This window comes from Chiloscyllium plagiosum, chromosome 4 (assembly GCF_004010195.1).
Source record: "Chiloscyllium plagiosum isolate BGI_BamShark_2017 chromosome 4, ASM401019v2, whole genome shotgun sequence".
Taxonomy (NCBI): Eukaryota; Metazoa; Chordata; class Chondrichthyes; order Orectolobiformes; family Hemiscylliidae; genus Chiloscyllium; species Chiloscyllium plagiosum.
This window is the reverse complement of record NC_057713.1, coordinates 132,783,690-132,800,335: the sequence shown is the minus strand read 5'-3', so window position 1 is coordinate 132,800,335 and position 16,646 is coordinate 132,783,690. Positions and strand designations below refer to the sequence as shown.

At 44.2% G+C, this 16,646-nt stretch overlaps 1 protein-coding gene across 2 annotated transcripts in view; it reads left to right on the top strand.

Moving 5' to 3' along the window:
* LOC122549439 (tripartite motif-containing protein 54-like) overlaps window positions 1-16,646 on the top strand; it is an 83,257-nt gene that overhangs the window by 55,860 nt on the left and 10,751 nt on the right. Inside the window, exons 8-9 of one of the 2 annotated variants that reach the window (XM_043689271.1) lie at window positions 942-1,156; window positions 13,195-13,485. In XM_043689271.1, the coding sequence (XP_043545206.1) occupies window positions 942-1,156; window positions 13,195-13,485 (506 nt within the window). The remainder of the gene's footprint in view (window positions 1-941; window positions 1,157-13,194; window positions 13,486-16,646) is intronic. The other variant, XM_043689272.1, reaches the window with a different exon arrangement.

The window sequence follows — 16,646 nt, the reverse complement described above, 5'->3', positions numbered from 1 at the left end:
ATGGGTATATGAATAGGAAGGGTTTGGAGGGATATGGGCCGGGTGCTGGCAGGTGGGACTAGCTTGGGTTGGGATATCTGGTCGGCATGGACAGGTTGGACCGAAGGGTCTGTTTCCATGCTGTGCATCTCTATGACTCTAAAGGGCTGAATGGCCTATTCCTGTTACGATGTTCCAATTAGGCAAAGTCCCTCTTTTTTAATGTGGGAAACAAAATGATAAATCCCTTGTAAGAAACATGCCTATGATCCTTGCTGAGCATAGCAAACTTTTGGAGGCTGAGGGGTGCCTTTGTAGTGGTTTATAAAATTATGAGGGACATGGATAGAACAAATATCAAGGTCTTTTCCCTGGGGTGGGGGGATTCCAAAACTAGAGGGTCAGAGATTTAAGGTGAGAGGGGAAAGATTTAAAAGGGACCTAAGGGGCAACTTTTTCATACAGAGGATGGTACGTGTGACAAGCTACCAGACAAAGTGGTGGAGGCTGTTACAATTACAACATTTAAAAGACATCTGGATTGGTACATGGATAAGGAGGGTTTAGAGAGAGAGAGATGGGCCAAATGCTGGCAAATGGGACTAGATTAATTTAGGATATCTGGTTGGCATGGATGGGTTGGACCGAAGGGTCTGTTTCTGTGCTGTACAACTCTATAACAATCTACCAATGATTTTTGCTGAGCATAGCATACTGTGATGATTACTCTGTTGCAATCTGATTTTATTTGACATTGGGTGCTATGTTAGTGCCACCTGCTCCTGGCATGTGAGTCTGGTAACAACATAATTCTAGGATGTGGCCAGTGCCAGGAAGACTTTTGCCCTGGTTTTGCTGCCAGCTGATTAATATTCATGTATCAGAAGATGACAGCACTTGTGCAGGATTAACATAGACTAAAATATCTCCAGCATGAGAACGTGTACTCTTTAAACCCACAGTTGAAGAGGAGACAACTGAACTGGAAGAAGGGGAAGAAGTGGAAGAAGAGCAAACTGAGGAGATTCACGCTGAGGTGGAGCAGTCCCAGCAGGAGGGTGCTTCTACTGGAGCTATTTCACCAGCTATCCATCCAACAGAGCCAACACCCATAAACACAACTGCTTTAGCATCAGAAGAGGGAAGCGTCTGTTTGCAAACAGCTATTGGACAGCAGGTACCACCATTCTTCAAGTATTAATGTTAATAACTAGTGACAAGCACCATAAATCAGAAACTAGTGCATTTTTATTTTTCTTAAAGCTGAGTTGATTGCTTTCTTTAACTGACAAATATTTGATAGCTTTTGGTGAAATCAATCGTCTTTCTTGCCAAAAGTAAAAGGATAAGCTGTGACCAAAGACAACATTCAGCCTTGCATTCCAAGCCAAGTTAATCTCTAATCCTTGCAATATTGTCCTAGGCACTTCAGAGCAATAATATGCTCTTAAAGATGGATGATGTCTGTATTTCAATTAACTGCAGTTCAATAGAATTGGTATGCAAGTAATTGTTTAATTTGGTTAAACAAATATGAAAATGAGATTTAGTCTCACTTTCACAAAATAATAGTAAATAATTCAGAATTAGGGACTATTAGTTCTAGCTACAATTTTCATCACTTTTGTTTTACCACAGTAGGAAACCTCACAATCACAGTGATTCAGTCATTTAATGACCATCCAAACCAGAAGGATCCTCGGGCACTCCTATATCCTGTATCTCTGTGCAGTTAGCTGATCTCAAATGGGATAGCCATCAGAGAATCAGTGTCACTCAGTTAGGTGGTGGAAACAGCGATAGAGTCTGCCTTCCTAATGGCAGTGATCATGCTCAATTATTTGACATTGCATGAGTGTTGGATGGATTTTAACATTGGTTGTTATACCTCCTGCTGCAGAATGAAATGGCTTCTGACACCATAGCCCATCAGAGCAGAAGTGGGCTATTCAGCCCATCGAGTCTGCTTGATGGCGTGATCTAATCATTCTCAATTCCACATGCCTGACTTATCATCATAACTCTTCCTTCAATGATTGAGTAAAAAATCTGTCTCTCACAGTCTTGAATATACTTAATCACCCAGCCTTGACAGCATTTGGTAAATAACTCAACATATGCACTCCATTCTGAGAGAAAAGAGTCCTCCTCGTCTCTGTCTTATGTGAGTGACGCCTTACTCTGGAATGATGCCCTTTGGTCCCAGACTCTCCCACATGAGATATAACTTGTCTGTCAAGCCTCCTAAGGATGTTGTTTCAGTAAGCTCTCCAAGGAGTATAAGCCAAATCTACTCAACCTCTCCTCAAATGTAAGTCCCTCCATTTCCAGTATCAAACTAGTGAACCTCTTCTGGATTGTGTTCAATGCCTGTTTACCCTTCTTCAGATAAGGAGCCGAAAACTGTTCACAGTATTCCAGCTGTAGTCTGATTAGGGTCTGTTTCCATGCTGTACAACTCTATGACTAGTGTCTTGTATAGTTTTAGCAAGGTTTCCTATTTTTACACAATATTCCCTTTGGAATGAATGCTAACATTCTATTTGCCTTCCCTATTACCTGCTAAACTTGGATTCTAGTTTTTGTATGATTCATAGTCAAGGATTCCCAAACCCTCTGTTTTGTGCAGTCTATGCCCATTTAAATAATATTCAGCTCCTCCATTCTTCCTACCAAAGTACATAACTCCATATTTTCCCACATTGTATGCCACCTGCCAAGTTTCTGTTCTATCGCTTAACATGACCATACCCCTCTGTACACCTCTTCAGGCTGAATCATTTGGTGTATTTGGCTAGGTTCATTGGAGGGATTCTCTCTGAGAAGCCAAATGAGTTTTCTCACTGAATCTTACCAAACTCAACACAATAATTACTGTTCCCGCCCCTATGGCATGTATCAGGTTCGATTCCTGTCCTATCTTAGAACAGCATTCCCAGAGCAACTTACCACTGTTTAGTTAGTCCAGAATTGACCAGCAACCTAGAGCTGGCATCATATTTAAAAGGTGATGGTGCATAGACAAACACTGTCAATCCACAGTTCCTGAGATTTGCCCCAGGTGTGGCAGACGGGAGGGAAATTGGCGCCGTGCGGGGAACTGGAGGTTGGGAGGGTGAGATGGGATTTCCTCCCCCACCCCCCCACCACAGAGTAGCAGATGAGGCCATGCCCCCAGACCATGCCTAGCCCACTCTGAGGTTTCCACCCAGGATAACGTGGTCTCAGCTGCCCAGAGCACTGTGGGAAAATGGCCATTGATTTACTCCACTCTATCTTCTCTCTGACACCTCACACTTGTTCTATCTCTGCTACTGTACCCAACTCCCACTAAGGATCATGCTCCACCACTCTCACTGATGCCTGCAACTTCTTCCACACTCGCTCTGACTCACCCCAACTCCCAACACCATTAACCAGCTGTGCTGCCTGTTCACTCACTCGGGACACACCCCATCACCTATACCAATAGTAACAGCTGTGACACCCAACCCCCTCTCTCTCATCCCTGGAGGAAAACCACCTCATAAGAGGGTAGAAAGAGTCAGCCGGGTGGTGGGCTTCCTGACGTCTGACTCCCTGGTCACTACCTTATCCTGACCCTGTTAGCTGTGAACAGGGTCTGGACTGATATCAGAAGATGAGGAGAAAGTGAGGTCTGCAGATGCTGGAGATCAGAGATGGAAATGTGTTGCTGGAAAAGCGCAGCAGGTCAGGCAGCATCTAGGGAACAGGAGAATCAACGTTTCGGGCATTAGCCCTTCTTCAGGAAGAAGGGCTAATGCCCGAAACGTCGATTCTCCTGTTCCCTAGATGCTGCCTGACCTGCTGCGCTTTTCCAGCAACACATTTCCATCTCTGATATCAGAAGATGCCCTTGCCCCCTTTGTCTGAGCCATGAGCAGATTATCATAGGTTAAGCAGCACAAGAATGCTAAATATCTAAGAGACTCAAATGAGAGAAATGAGTTTTATTTTATAGGACACAGACACCAAGAGTCGGGTAAGAGAGAGATGTACTGCTGCAAAACCTGAGCCACCCTGGGGCAGGTGACTTGGCAAAATGTATAATCAGGGTCATGTAGAGGGCTTTAAACTAAATAGAAAGATAGAAAATAGGAGCTGGTCAGCCATTCAGCCCTTCAACCCTGCTGCACCATTCATCTTGTTAATGGCTAACCATCCACTCTATTGCTCTGTTGCTGCTTTCTCCCCATTCCTTTTGATCCTTTTAGCCCAAAGATCTATATCTATCGTCTTCTTGAAATCATTCAATGTTTTGGACTCAACCACTTCCTGTGATGGAAAATTCCACAGGTCCCCCACTCTCTGGATGAAGAAATCTCTTATCTCAGTACGAAATGGGCCTACTCCATATACTTAGAGCACGAGCCCTGGGTCTGAACTCTCCAATCATCAGGAAGATCCTTCTTGAAATTACCCTGTCCAGTCCTGTCAGAATTTGACATCTTTCTGTGAGATTACCTCTCCCCCCTCAATCTTGTTAACCCCAGTGAATATACTCCTAATCAGGTTAAAGACAAATAAAACTGCATGTGTCAGAATCAAAAGTAGGCAGCAGGAGGCTTGCTGTGTCTCCCATCGACCAACTAGGTCGTACCCACTACCTGCATTCACCTACCACTACCTCACCATTCCGCCCCTCTCCCCCCCACCTTTATCTGCAGTTCCTCCTATCCATAGCTTCAATGTCTCCACCTCCTGATGCTGCCTGGGCTTGCTGTGTTCTTCCAGCCTCCTGCTTGTCTACTTTATGGTCCTAACTAAAGCAGTCCCGTCTTCATACACCTGTCCCGTCTTTCCAGGAATCAGTCTGGTAAACCTTTGTTGCACGCTCTCCATAATCAGATTATCCAACCTCAAATAAGGAGACCAAAACTGCACACAATACTTGTGTGGCATTGCCAAAGCCCTGTACAATTGCAACAAGATATCCTGGCTCCTGTACTCAGATCCTCTCGATATGGAGGCCAGCATGCCACACGCTTTCCTCACCACCTGCTGCACGGCATGCTGATTTTTGGTACTTCATTCTTCCTTGTAAAGGCATTAGCAGGCAGGCACCGCGTGTAATTAGGAAGGCAAATAAAATGTTGGACTTATTTGTAAGGAGTGGGGATGTAGGGAGTATGAAAATCAGGACACCTTGCTAAGGCTGTACAGGGCAATCTGATTAGTCATAGAATTACATTGCCATACAATCCCTACAGTGTGGAAACAGGCCCTTCGGCCCAACAAGTTCACACCAACCCTCCAAAGAGTTATCCACCCAGACCCATTTCCCTCTGTCTAATGCACCGACCACTATCAGCAATTTAGTCTGACAAATTCACCTGAACTGCATATCTTCAGATTATGGGAGAAAACTGGAGCACCCAGAGGAAACCCAGGCAGTTACGGGCAGAATGTGCAAACTCCAGTCAGCTTTCTGTGAGATTACCCATCCCTCCCCTCACCCCTCAATCTTGTTAACCCCAGTGAATATGCTCCTAATCAGATTAAAGACAAATAAAACTGCATGTGCTAGGATCAAAGCTAGACAAGCAGGAGGCTTGCTGTGTCCCCTGAGGCTGGAATTGAACCCAGGTCCCTGGCGCTGTGAGGCAGCGGTGCTAACCACTGAGCCACCATGTCACCTGTCAAAGCCTTGTTGAATGATGGAACAGGCCTGAAGGCACGAATGGCCTACTCCAGTTCATGTTTCCCATGATCTCGTCATCCATTTATACTTTAGGTCTTGGTGGACCAAGTGGACTGAGAATGATCAGACGCCTTAAAATTAAATTGTGTCAGCTTCGAGGAGATTGAACATTCCCTTTTATGACTTGGTACTGCTGGTTACAATTGGGAAGGTGTCAAAAGTGAGAGAGTCTTTTTCTCCTGGGTTGGGCGATAGACCCGTTGAAGAAATCACACACAATCTTTGGAGGAAAATAAAACATGCCAGAAATACTCAGTATGTCTGCCACGATCTGTGGAAAGAGAAAAACAGAGGGCTACATTTTTAATCCAGGTCAGGGGCCAGACAGAAGCAAGGGAGGGGCATACAATTTGTCAGGCTCAGCGTTTCTGCTGGGTACTCGGGCAACATGGTGGCTCAGTGGTTAGCACTGCTGCCTCATAGCACCATAGTCTCAGGTTTGATTCCAGCCTTGGGGCGGGCCCAGAGGTACTGCAGGGTACTGTCATAACCCTGACTCGGAAAAGGGTCAGGTTGGGGCAGGATAAGCTGACTGACAGCAAATGGTGGGTAGATGATGGAAGCTAATTATGATGAATCAAGAAGCTATTGAGGCCATGTAAATTCCAGTCAGCAACATCAAGGCTAAGGTAGTGGGTTCAGACTGGATAAGTGTGGGGTGGAGTGGAATGATGGGTCAACTGAAACTCTCGTGACCTACAAGATCACAGCAGTAGCCATTGGCTGCCCTCTAGAGGGATGGCTGCTCCAGGATTGTGACCAGTCAGCTGTAACTAAATTAACTTCTCAGTTCCCTTGCTGTTTGCATCCTCACCCCAGTACCTCCATCCTCAATCAATTGGGGGGTTCCTAATTCCTGAATGCTAGAGGGCTTCCCATTGGCCTTCCAGAATTAGCAGCTCACTAGCTGTTTCTGATTGGACGAGCAAGCCTGCTCTCTGGTCCTTAATTGACCAGAGCTTTGGAAATTGAGATGTGGGTGTCAGAAGTTGGAACCTGGAGCTGAGCCCTGATTAAATGTTCATCTGAATGTTAATGATCTGTGATCTTCCATCAGACATGTTGGAACAGCAAAACATTCTGCCACGCAATGCCCTACAGTCAGAACCTAATTCCTTTTAAATTCACCCACCCACACACTGTCAATGTTCAGCTGGCTGTCTCAAGTTGTCGATAGAAAATATAGCAAATTGGCAAGCAATGCATCAGTCACCTGCTTTTTTGCATCTGCATAGAATGGATTGGATAATGGAACAGATGCTTTGGTACCACCTGATGAGTAAGTTCATAGATAGTGTGAAAATTGGCGGGGTGGCAAATAGTCAGGAGGAAAGCCTTAGATTACAGGATGACATAGACAGGCTAGTCAGATGGGCTGCTAGTGGCAAGTGGAATTCAGTTGGGATAAGGGGATGTCATAAGATGTACTTGGCCAGACAAATATAGCAGGGGAATGCATGTGGGACCCTAGGATGTACAGAGGATCGGGGGACCTTGGTGTGCATGTATATTGGTCCCTGAAGGTAGCAGGACTGGTGGATAAAATGTTAAAAAGGCATATGGTTTACTTACTTTTATTGATCAAAGCATAGAGTTTAGGAGCAGGGACATCATACTGGAATTGTATAAAAAGTTGGTTTGACCACAGCTAGAGTATTGTATGCAGTTCTGGAATCCATCTTACAGGAAGGATGTGATAACACTGGAGAGGCTGCAGAGGAGATTTACAAGGATATTGCCTGGGCTCGAGGGTTATGTCAGTTATGAAGAAAGATTGGACTCAGGTTATTTTCCTTAGAGCAGAGGAGATTGAAATGCATAAAATTATAAGGAGCATAGATATGGGAGACAGGAAGGAAATCTTCCCTTTGGGGGGCATGTATTGAAGGGGCAGGAGGTTTAATGGAGATGTGAGGAAAAGTAACCAAGGTTTTGTCCAGTTCCAGCATAACCTCCTTGTTCACAGATGCCTAATCTGGAGTTGCTAAACGTTGCTGAAAATCTATCCCATTCAGCATGGTGTTAGTGTTAGTGAACATAGTCCTTTCAAAGACCAAGTCCCATGAGGGGGTTATTCTCTCTCTAAACCTGTCAAACTGATGCGTTTACCAGAGGTACATTGGATGAGGTGAAGTAAGTTTTGCCTTCTTGTTGGTTTCCTCATAATCTGCCAGAGGCCACTCAAACAGCTATGACCGTTAGGACTCAGTTACCATGATCAGTAGCAGTGTATTGATCAATAGGATCCAGAGTCAATGATGAGGGAAACTCCCTCCTGACTGTGTAACCTCTGTGCTGCCTCTTCTGCTGCCTCCGTCCTGCCAGCAGAGCAGAACACATGCAGTAATGGCAATGTTGGCGTCCGGGGTCATATCTGCTAGAGTGTGGTGAGTATGACTATATCAAGATACTATTGGATGAGCCTGTTTTCCCCATCTTGGTTCAAGGCCCAGTTGTCAGCAGGGAGTGTTTTACATGGTTGGCAGAGCTGGGTGCATACTGCTCCTGTTGCCGGTTCCTTACTCAATGCTAAGTGGGTTTGCCCAACTTCAATCCATTTTTTACATTTTTAGCCATTTAATAAAGCTGAGTGGCCTGTTAGGCAGGTTAAACCATCAAGGGTAAATGTAAAAAGCAGCAACAAGACTGGACCATGTGATCCCTGAAGTGTGCTGCCACAAACAACACGACCATGACTGACCTGTCTCAGCCTTTTGCATTAGTTCATCATAGTCCTCAACTCCCCAACATTTCAGAAACCTATTTAACTCCTCTTTAAATGTTATCTAGCCCCCACAAGCCTCTCGGATGGATACTTCCAAATATTCACTATCCTCAAGGAGAAGAAATTCCTTCACATTTCTGTTTTAAATGAGTGTCCTCTCGTTCTGTTACCATGTCCCCATTTCAAGATTCCGTCATTATCAATATTTATCTACTCAGCATCTCCCATGTCAAGCCCCTCAGAATCTTGTTTGTTGTGATAAGGTCACCCCTCATTCTTCGAGGAGAAAGTGAGGTCTGCAGATGCTGGAGATCAAAGTTGAAACTTTATTGCTGGAACAGCACAGCAGGTCAGGCAGCATCCAGGGAACAGGAGATTCGACGTTTCGGGCACAGGCCCTTCTTCAGGAATCCAGCAATAAAGTTTCAACACCCCTCATTCTTCTAAACCCCAATGAATTCAGGTCTAACCTGTTTAGCAGTTCTTGATAAGTCAACGTCTTTATCTCAGGAATTGGCCAAATGAATCCCTTTCAAACTGCCTCTAATACCAATAGATCCTTTCTTAAAAATGGACACCAAAGTAGTTTGTAGTATTCACTAGCTACCTGTACAGTTGTGATAAGATGTCTCTACTTTTAAACTCCAAACCCCTAGCAATAAATGCCAAAATTCTATTTACCTTCTCAATAACTTACTGCATCTGCATACTAACCTATCGTGCTTTATGCACAGAACACCCAGATCCCTTTGTGTTGCACTTTTTTGGAGTCTCTCTCCATTTAAATAACTGTATGCCTTTTGATTTTTCCAACCAAAGTGTACGTCCTCACAATTTCCTACATTAAGCTTCATCTGCCAAGTGTTTGTTCACTCACTCAACCCGTTTCCATCCATTTACACATTCCTTATGTCATCATCACAGCATTCCCACTCACCTGTTTTTATCATCACAAAATTTGGATATGTTACAATCCAGCCCATCCATTAAGTCATTATTGGAGAGATTTCACCGATGGTAATGTCACTGAAGACAAATGATAATTCTCTCTTTGTTAGAAATGGTGATTGCTTACCAGTTGTGTGGTGCGAATGTGTCTTTCCACTTGTCATGGACAGAGTGAGGATGACAGGTGCTGGAGAGTCAAAGTCAAAACGTGTGGCGCTGGAAAAGCACAGCAGGTCCGGCAGCATCCGAGGAGCAGGAGAGTCGATAGTGTGGGGGGATGGGAGATTTGGAAACTGGTGAAGTCGATGTTGATGCTGTGTGGTTGGAAGGTCTCAAGGCAGAAGATGAGATGTTTTTCCTCCAGGCGTTGGGTGGCTTTGACTCCGCTGTGGAGGAGGCCCAGGGCTTGCATGTCCTTGGCAGAGTGGGAGGGGGAGTTGAAGTGTTCGGCCACAGGGCAGTGGGGTCGTTTGGTGTGAGTGACCTAGAAATGTCCCTGAACCTCCACAAGTTGGCATCCTGTCTCCCCAGTGTAGAGGAGTCCACATCGAGAGCAATGGACACATAGATGAAGCATTTGGATGTGCAGGAAAATCTCTGCCGGATGCGGAAAGATCCTTTGGGGTCTTGGACAGAGGTGAGGGGGAGTATGGGTGCAGGTTTTATACCTCATGCATGATCAACAATGCCCTCCAGCACATCAGCTCCACTTCTCACTCTCAAACCCCACCCCTCCAACTGCACCAAGGACAGAACTCCCCTGGCCCTCACCTTCCACCCCACCAACCATCGCATTATCTTCCGCCATTTCCGCTACCTACAAATGGACCCCACAACCAGAGGTATATTTCTTCCCCACCCCTTTTTGCATTCTGCAGAGACCATCCCCTATGTGACTCCCCTGTCAGGTCCATGCCTGCCCACCCTCCCCTCCCGGCATCTTCCCTTGCCACTGCAGGAGTGTAAAAACCTGCACCCACACCTCCCTGCTCACCTCCATCTAAGACGACAAAGGATCCTTCCACACCTGCAGAGATTTTCCTGCACATCCAAATATCTCATCTACATTGTCATTTGCTCTCAATGTGGTTGCCTCTACATTGGGAAGACAGGACGCCAACCCACGAGTGTTTCAGGGAACATCTCTGGGACAACGCACCAAACAACCCCACTGCCCTGTGGCCGAACACTTGAACTCCCCTCCCACTCCCCCAAGGATATGCAAGTCCTGGGCCTCCTTCACCACCAAATCAAAGCCACCCAATGCCTGGAGAAAGAAAGCCTCATCTTCTGCCATGGGACCCTCCAACCACACAGCATCAACATTGACTTCACCAGTTTCCAAATCTCCCCTGCTCCCACCTCATCCCAGATCCAATCCTCCACTTGGCACCACTCTCTTGAACTGTCCTACCTGTCCATCTTCCTTCCCAACTTCCCGCTCTACTCTCTGCTATGACCTATCACCATCACCCCACCATGTGCATCTACCTATCACCTTCCTACCTGACTACCTTCCCCCCAGTCCCACTGCCACCCTCTATTTTTCTCTCAGCTCTCTTCCTCCTCCACATTCCTGATGAAGGGCTTATGCCTGCGATGTCGACTCTCCTGCTCCTCGGATGCTGCCTGACCTGCTATGCTTTCCAGCGCCACACGTTTCGATGCTGCGTTTGGACACGGAGTGCTTCAGTTCCCTACCATCAACTATCCTGGGGGTTACCATTGACCACAAAACTGAACTGAACTCTCTATGTAAATACTACGGCTATCAGAGCGGGTCAGAGGCTAGGAATATAGCACCATAACTCACTGCCAAAGCATGATCTACAAAACACATCAGAACTCCCCACTTATTTGGACAAGTGGAGCAGCAACAACATTGAAAACACCATCCAGGGCAAAGCAACCCACCTCACTAGCATCATATTCACAAACATCCACTCCTTCCACCACTGACGCTCAGTAGCAGCAGTGTGTACCATCTTCAAGATGCACTACAGAGATCCATCAAGTTTCCTGAGATAGCACTTTCCAAACCCATAGCCATTTCCATCTCGAAGGACAAGGGCAGCAGATAAATGGGAACACCACCTCCTAGTTCCCCTTCAAGCCACTCACCATCCTGACTTGGAAATATATCTCCGTTCCTTCAATGCCGCTGGGTCAAAATCCTGGAATTCCCTCCATAACAATAATGTGGGCCAAAGTACAACACACGGACTGCAGGGCTCAAGAAGGCAGCTCCCAAATTCCTCCCAATGGCAACTAGGGATGGGCAGTCAATGGCCAGTCCAGTGACATACACATTACGTGAAAGAAAAGGAATACTAAATGAACTGTTTGAAATGATACTTTTTAAGGAATGATGCCCTGAAACCCAGTTAATTAGTGAATGACCGCATCAGCCAAAGCACTTCTCCTCCTGGGAAAATCATTGTTGTTACTTTGATCCAATTTACAGGAATTAACAATGGACCCACATTTCAAATGACTACTAAACCTTACATCAAAATGTTGTAAAATACCTCAAATGAACTATTTTAAGGAAATGTTTCTGGTTAAAAATTCCCCAAGTTCCAAAGTGTATAATGTATCAATTTCTGAAATCGGAAGTGAGACAATACCTATGTAATTATCTTTAAGGAGAGAAGAGGGAAAACAATGTGGAAACAATCTATCATTTCTAAAAGTAAAGGTAATAATGGAGGATGGTGCGGTGGCTCAGTGCTTACCACTGCTGCCTCACAGCACCACGACCCGAGTTCAATTCCAGCCTCAGGCAACTGTCTGTGTCCAACGGTGAGCAGGTTAGGTGGATTGGCCATGCTTATTTGCGCACAGTGTCCAGGGATATGCAGGCTAGCTGCATTAGCCATGGAAAATGCAGGGTGGTGAGGTAGACATGTGTATCTGGGTGGGATGCCCTTTAGAGGGTCAGTGTGGACTTAGTGGGCCAAATGGCTACTTGCACACTGTGATTCTCTTCTATAAGGCAGGAGTCATAAATTCTGAGCATCTCATGGTAAAGAACTGATTGCACCATACGTTTGTTTTGTTTGAATTGAAGAGTCACAAGTATGTTATAACCATTCACAAGAACTAATAATCGAATTATAAAGTAAATTTCTAGAACCTTGCATGAGTTCTATATTAGCAGTGAGACAGTGGTACAGTTAGAATAGAATCTCTACAGTGTGGAAACAGGCCCTTCAGCCCAACAAGTCCACACCGACCCTCTGAAGAGTATCCCACCCAGACCAATTCTCCTACATTTATCTCTGACTAATGCACCTAACCTACACATCCTTGAACACTATGGACAATTTAGCATGGCCACTTCACCTAACCTGCACATCTTTGGGACTGTGGGAGGAAACTAGAGCACCCAGAAGAAACCCATGCAGATACAGGAGAATGTGCAAATGCCACACAGGCAGTCACCCAAGGCTGGAATCGAGCCCAGGTCCTTCGCGCTGTGAGACAGCTGTGCTAACCACTGAGCCACCATGCCACCCTGTCAGCTGTGATCTCGACAATGATATATTCACTTCAGATCATGGATGTTATTTTGTCGATCACAAGCCTTTTTATTCACTGAGGATTTAGATGATACTTCAACTGAGACTGGTGCAGAAACATAAGTATTTTCCAAAAGGGTCCTTTTGGTAGGACAGAACTCAATAAGGAAAAGGTATTTGCCAATATGTTCCCTTCAAAATAACACATTTATTATTAATTAAGTATGAACGATGAACCACAATTCACATGGCTAAAAGGATACTGAAAATTCTGTTTTGCTCTATCTATCCTTATCAAGCCTAGGGTTAATTTTAATGAGGCCTCTGAGCTCCTGGACTCTGAACCTCAGTTGCTGTCATCAGCAACAACTGCAGATCCTGCCTTTTACCCAGATCGGCACAAAGCTCACACCTTGGACGAGATCAGCCCCAGTTTGAACCTATTAAGCAACAGTTCGGACGATAGGAACAGTCAGATTGGATCAGCAGTTTCCATTGCGAAAGATGCAAAGAAAACAGCAGCAGACCGGAGTTCAGCTAAATTGGAAGTGGATGGTAATGAAGATAGTTCAGCTACAGGTTTGTCACAGGTCAGTGAAGATTTAAATGTTTGCAAAAGAATTCTGTGGTAGACCAGCTGAACAACAGTATTCCTGCACCACATGGCCTTGCTCAGCCCTGCAGCCAAATCAGTTTTGTGCATGGAGGCAGCAGCCTGCAATATTTTTTGCTTATTACTAATTAAAAATGTCTTAATGAGGCTGTTGGAAAAGTGTTTCCTGATAGATCATAATAAATCGTCATTGCAGGAGAAAGTGATGCAAGCAAATTAAGGAGAGCATAAATATATTCCCTAGTTTGTTCAACCAGCTGATTTCAACCCAGGGCAGTAATGGTGAGAGTATTAAAAGTCACTGCTTCTTTCCCTTTATATAATTATGTATGGTTCCATTTGAAAGGTATACATAGATAGTTCTGATGTGTGGATGAGGTTTAGTTTAGTTTATAATGACCTGCATAGTTAAACAGTCTGATCATGATTCAGTCTTGGTTTTTTGGTTATCAAGCAGATGTAAATGAGTTGACACTATTTTTTAAATAATTGTTGCCACAAAGTCTAGACTTTGCTATCTAGGCTTGCAAAAAAAGGAAAACAATACGCTGGGCATGAACGTAACTATTGAGCTTCATGAATCACTGTCCATAAGGAATGCTGAGCAGCAGGGGCTCTGAAAAACATACCGTTACTGTTCCTTTGATATCACTCTGAAGGATAGTAATTTAAATAGATCAGTAAACAGAAAGACTGTTTTACCTCTGAATGAACAATTGCTGCCTGCTACTGTGTGCTGTCTTCACGTACTCGTGCTGAATGCTTCACTTTTCATTATTTAATGTCATTCCCTTCTCACCCCCACTCTGCGTTAACTAAAGAATTTAAACGATCAGTTGTGGACAAAAGTGCAGACCCGGTGTATCTTATTTTCTGACAGGGTCTAGCGTTCTTCATTTCAGTTTTGGTTTTGATGATCATGCTTCGCCAGCTTTGGAATCAGATTCAATCCATGATCTTTTCTTTTCTGGGTAGGAAGAATATTTTTCAATACGGTATCTTAAAGACATAAAGTAGTTTCTCTTACTCTCAGCTAAAACTGTAACCTGTAGATTATTTTTCAACTAAAACTTGGAGTAAATGAAGTTCCTTCACCTATTTACCTCTGGAACACATCAAGAATCGGACTCCCACTCTATTCCCCTGTACGTTTACCGCTTTCATTGCTCCCCTTCATTTGACTAACAGAAAATCAACATCACAGATTCTGATTGGTGATGTCAGTTTTTCCTTTATATCCTTGAAGTTATGAAATAATGAGAGGAAATGTGAATGAAATTACAGATTGGGAATCTATTTTGTCATTACTCAGGCCATCTAGTCATTGCACAGTCTGGTGCAGAATATTATTTAATTACAAAGATTCAGGGTTTAAGTTTTCTCAAGCTGACAATTGCTGACTTTTAAATTCTCGCTAAATACCCTTTTCCTTCCATATTTGCCAAGCCATTGCAAAGAGACTTGGGAAATCTTTGCATGCTGATTGATAATCTCACTGCTGGTTTCATTAACTTGAGCCGCTTGGATTCTGTTGCTGAGCTTAAACCCTGTTGATCAATCCTCATTCAAATTTGTTTTTGTGAGAGTGAGAGACTACTTTAATGTGGCATATAAAGCAATCCCAAATTTAATGAGTGAGTGGTGGATTAAAGTCCTAAAGATCTCCTCTGGATGAATAAAGTGTTTTCCTTTCTGAAAATGATGCATTTTATAATCAGTGTTGCTCATGAGATTCACATGCATTTGGAACTTGACTCATATGAGTATGAGTCACTGATTTGTCCATTAATTTTGATAAATATAGAGCATATCAAAAATTATATTTATAAATCGTATAAACATTGGTTACCAAAAAAAACCACACTGATAGCACAGCTGGATGAAGGCAAACTCACTGCCTCCTTCTTGGAGTTAAGTAGGGATGGCCAATAAATGTTGCCCCAGTCAGTAATGCTCATGTCCCACGAGTGAATAACAGAAAAGGAACTGCAACTTTTATTGCTATGCCTCATGCCTGAAAACTTATAAAGGTAGACCCCTTTTCTGAACATTTTTTTTCTTTCAATCTTTCTTCCTACCTTCTGCTGTTCATGCAGCTGACGTGTCAACGTGGACAGGGACTCAAGTTCCTGCCCATCAGTGCTGCTTCAAACTTATTCCAAGAACAGGTAGAACTCTGCAAGAGCAGACAACGAAAGGTACTCCCAGGTTACATTTATATTACAAGATTAGTACAGATATGATCCATTTACGTCTCTGCATTTGTTTAAAAACTGGGGATCTCGTGGCTCTGTGGTAGTGTCCCTATCTCTGAGCTAGGAGATCTGGGTTCAAGTCCCACCTGCTTCAGAGGTATATAATAATATCTCTGAAAAGATTAATAAGAATATGTGTGTGTGTATATGCAGCACCATTTCATGCTTGTATGAACTAAGTAAAACAGGGAATAGTGCCAGAGAGTCAATGTTGTTCCTAATTTTAGGAAGGAGGGTGGTATAATTTCAGGCAACAATAGATTAGTTAGCATTGCATCAAGGAGAGGAAAGATTCTATTTCATTTAGTGAATGAAAATTTCCATAGCCAAGCAATAGCCTCACTTATAGAGTCATAGAGTCTTAGAGATGTACAGCACAGACACAGACCCTTCGGTCAACCCATCCATGCTGACCAGATATCGCAACCCAATCTAGTCCCACCTCCGTGCACCTGGTCCATATCCTTCCAAACCCTTCCAAACCCTTCCTATTCATATGCCCATCCAAATGCCTTTTAAATGTTGTATTTGTACCAGCCTCCACCACTTCCTCTGGCAGCTCATTCCATACACGCACCAACCTCTGCGTGAAAAGGTTGCCCCTTAGGTCCCTTTTATATCTTTCCCCTCTCACCCTAAACCTATGCCCTCTAGATCTGGACTCCCCCAACCCAGGGAAAAGACTTTGTCTCTTTATCCTATCCATGCCTGTCATGATTTTCTAAACCTCGATAAGGTCACCCCTCAGTCTCCGACACTCCAGAGAAAACAGCCCCAGCCTGTTCAGCCTCTTCCTACAGCTCAAACCCTCCAACCCTGGCAACATTCTTGTCAATCTTTTCTGAACCCTTTCAAGTTTCACAACATCTTTCCAATAGGAAAG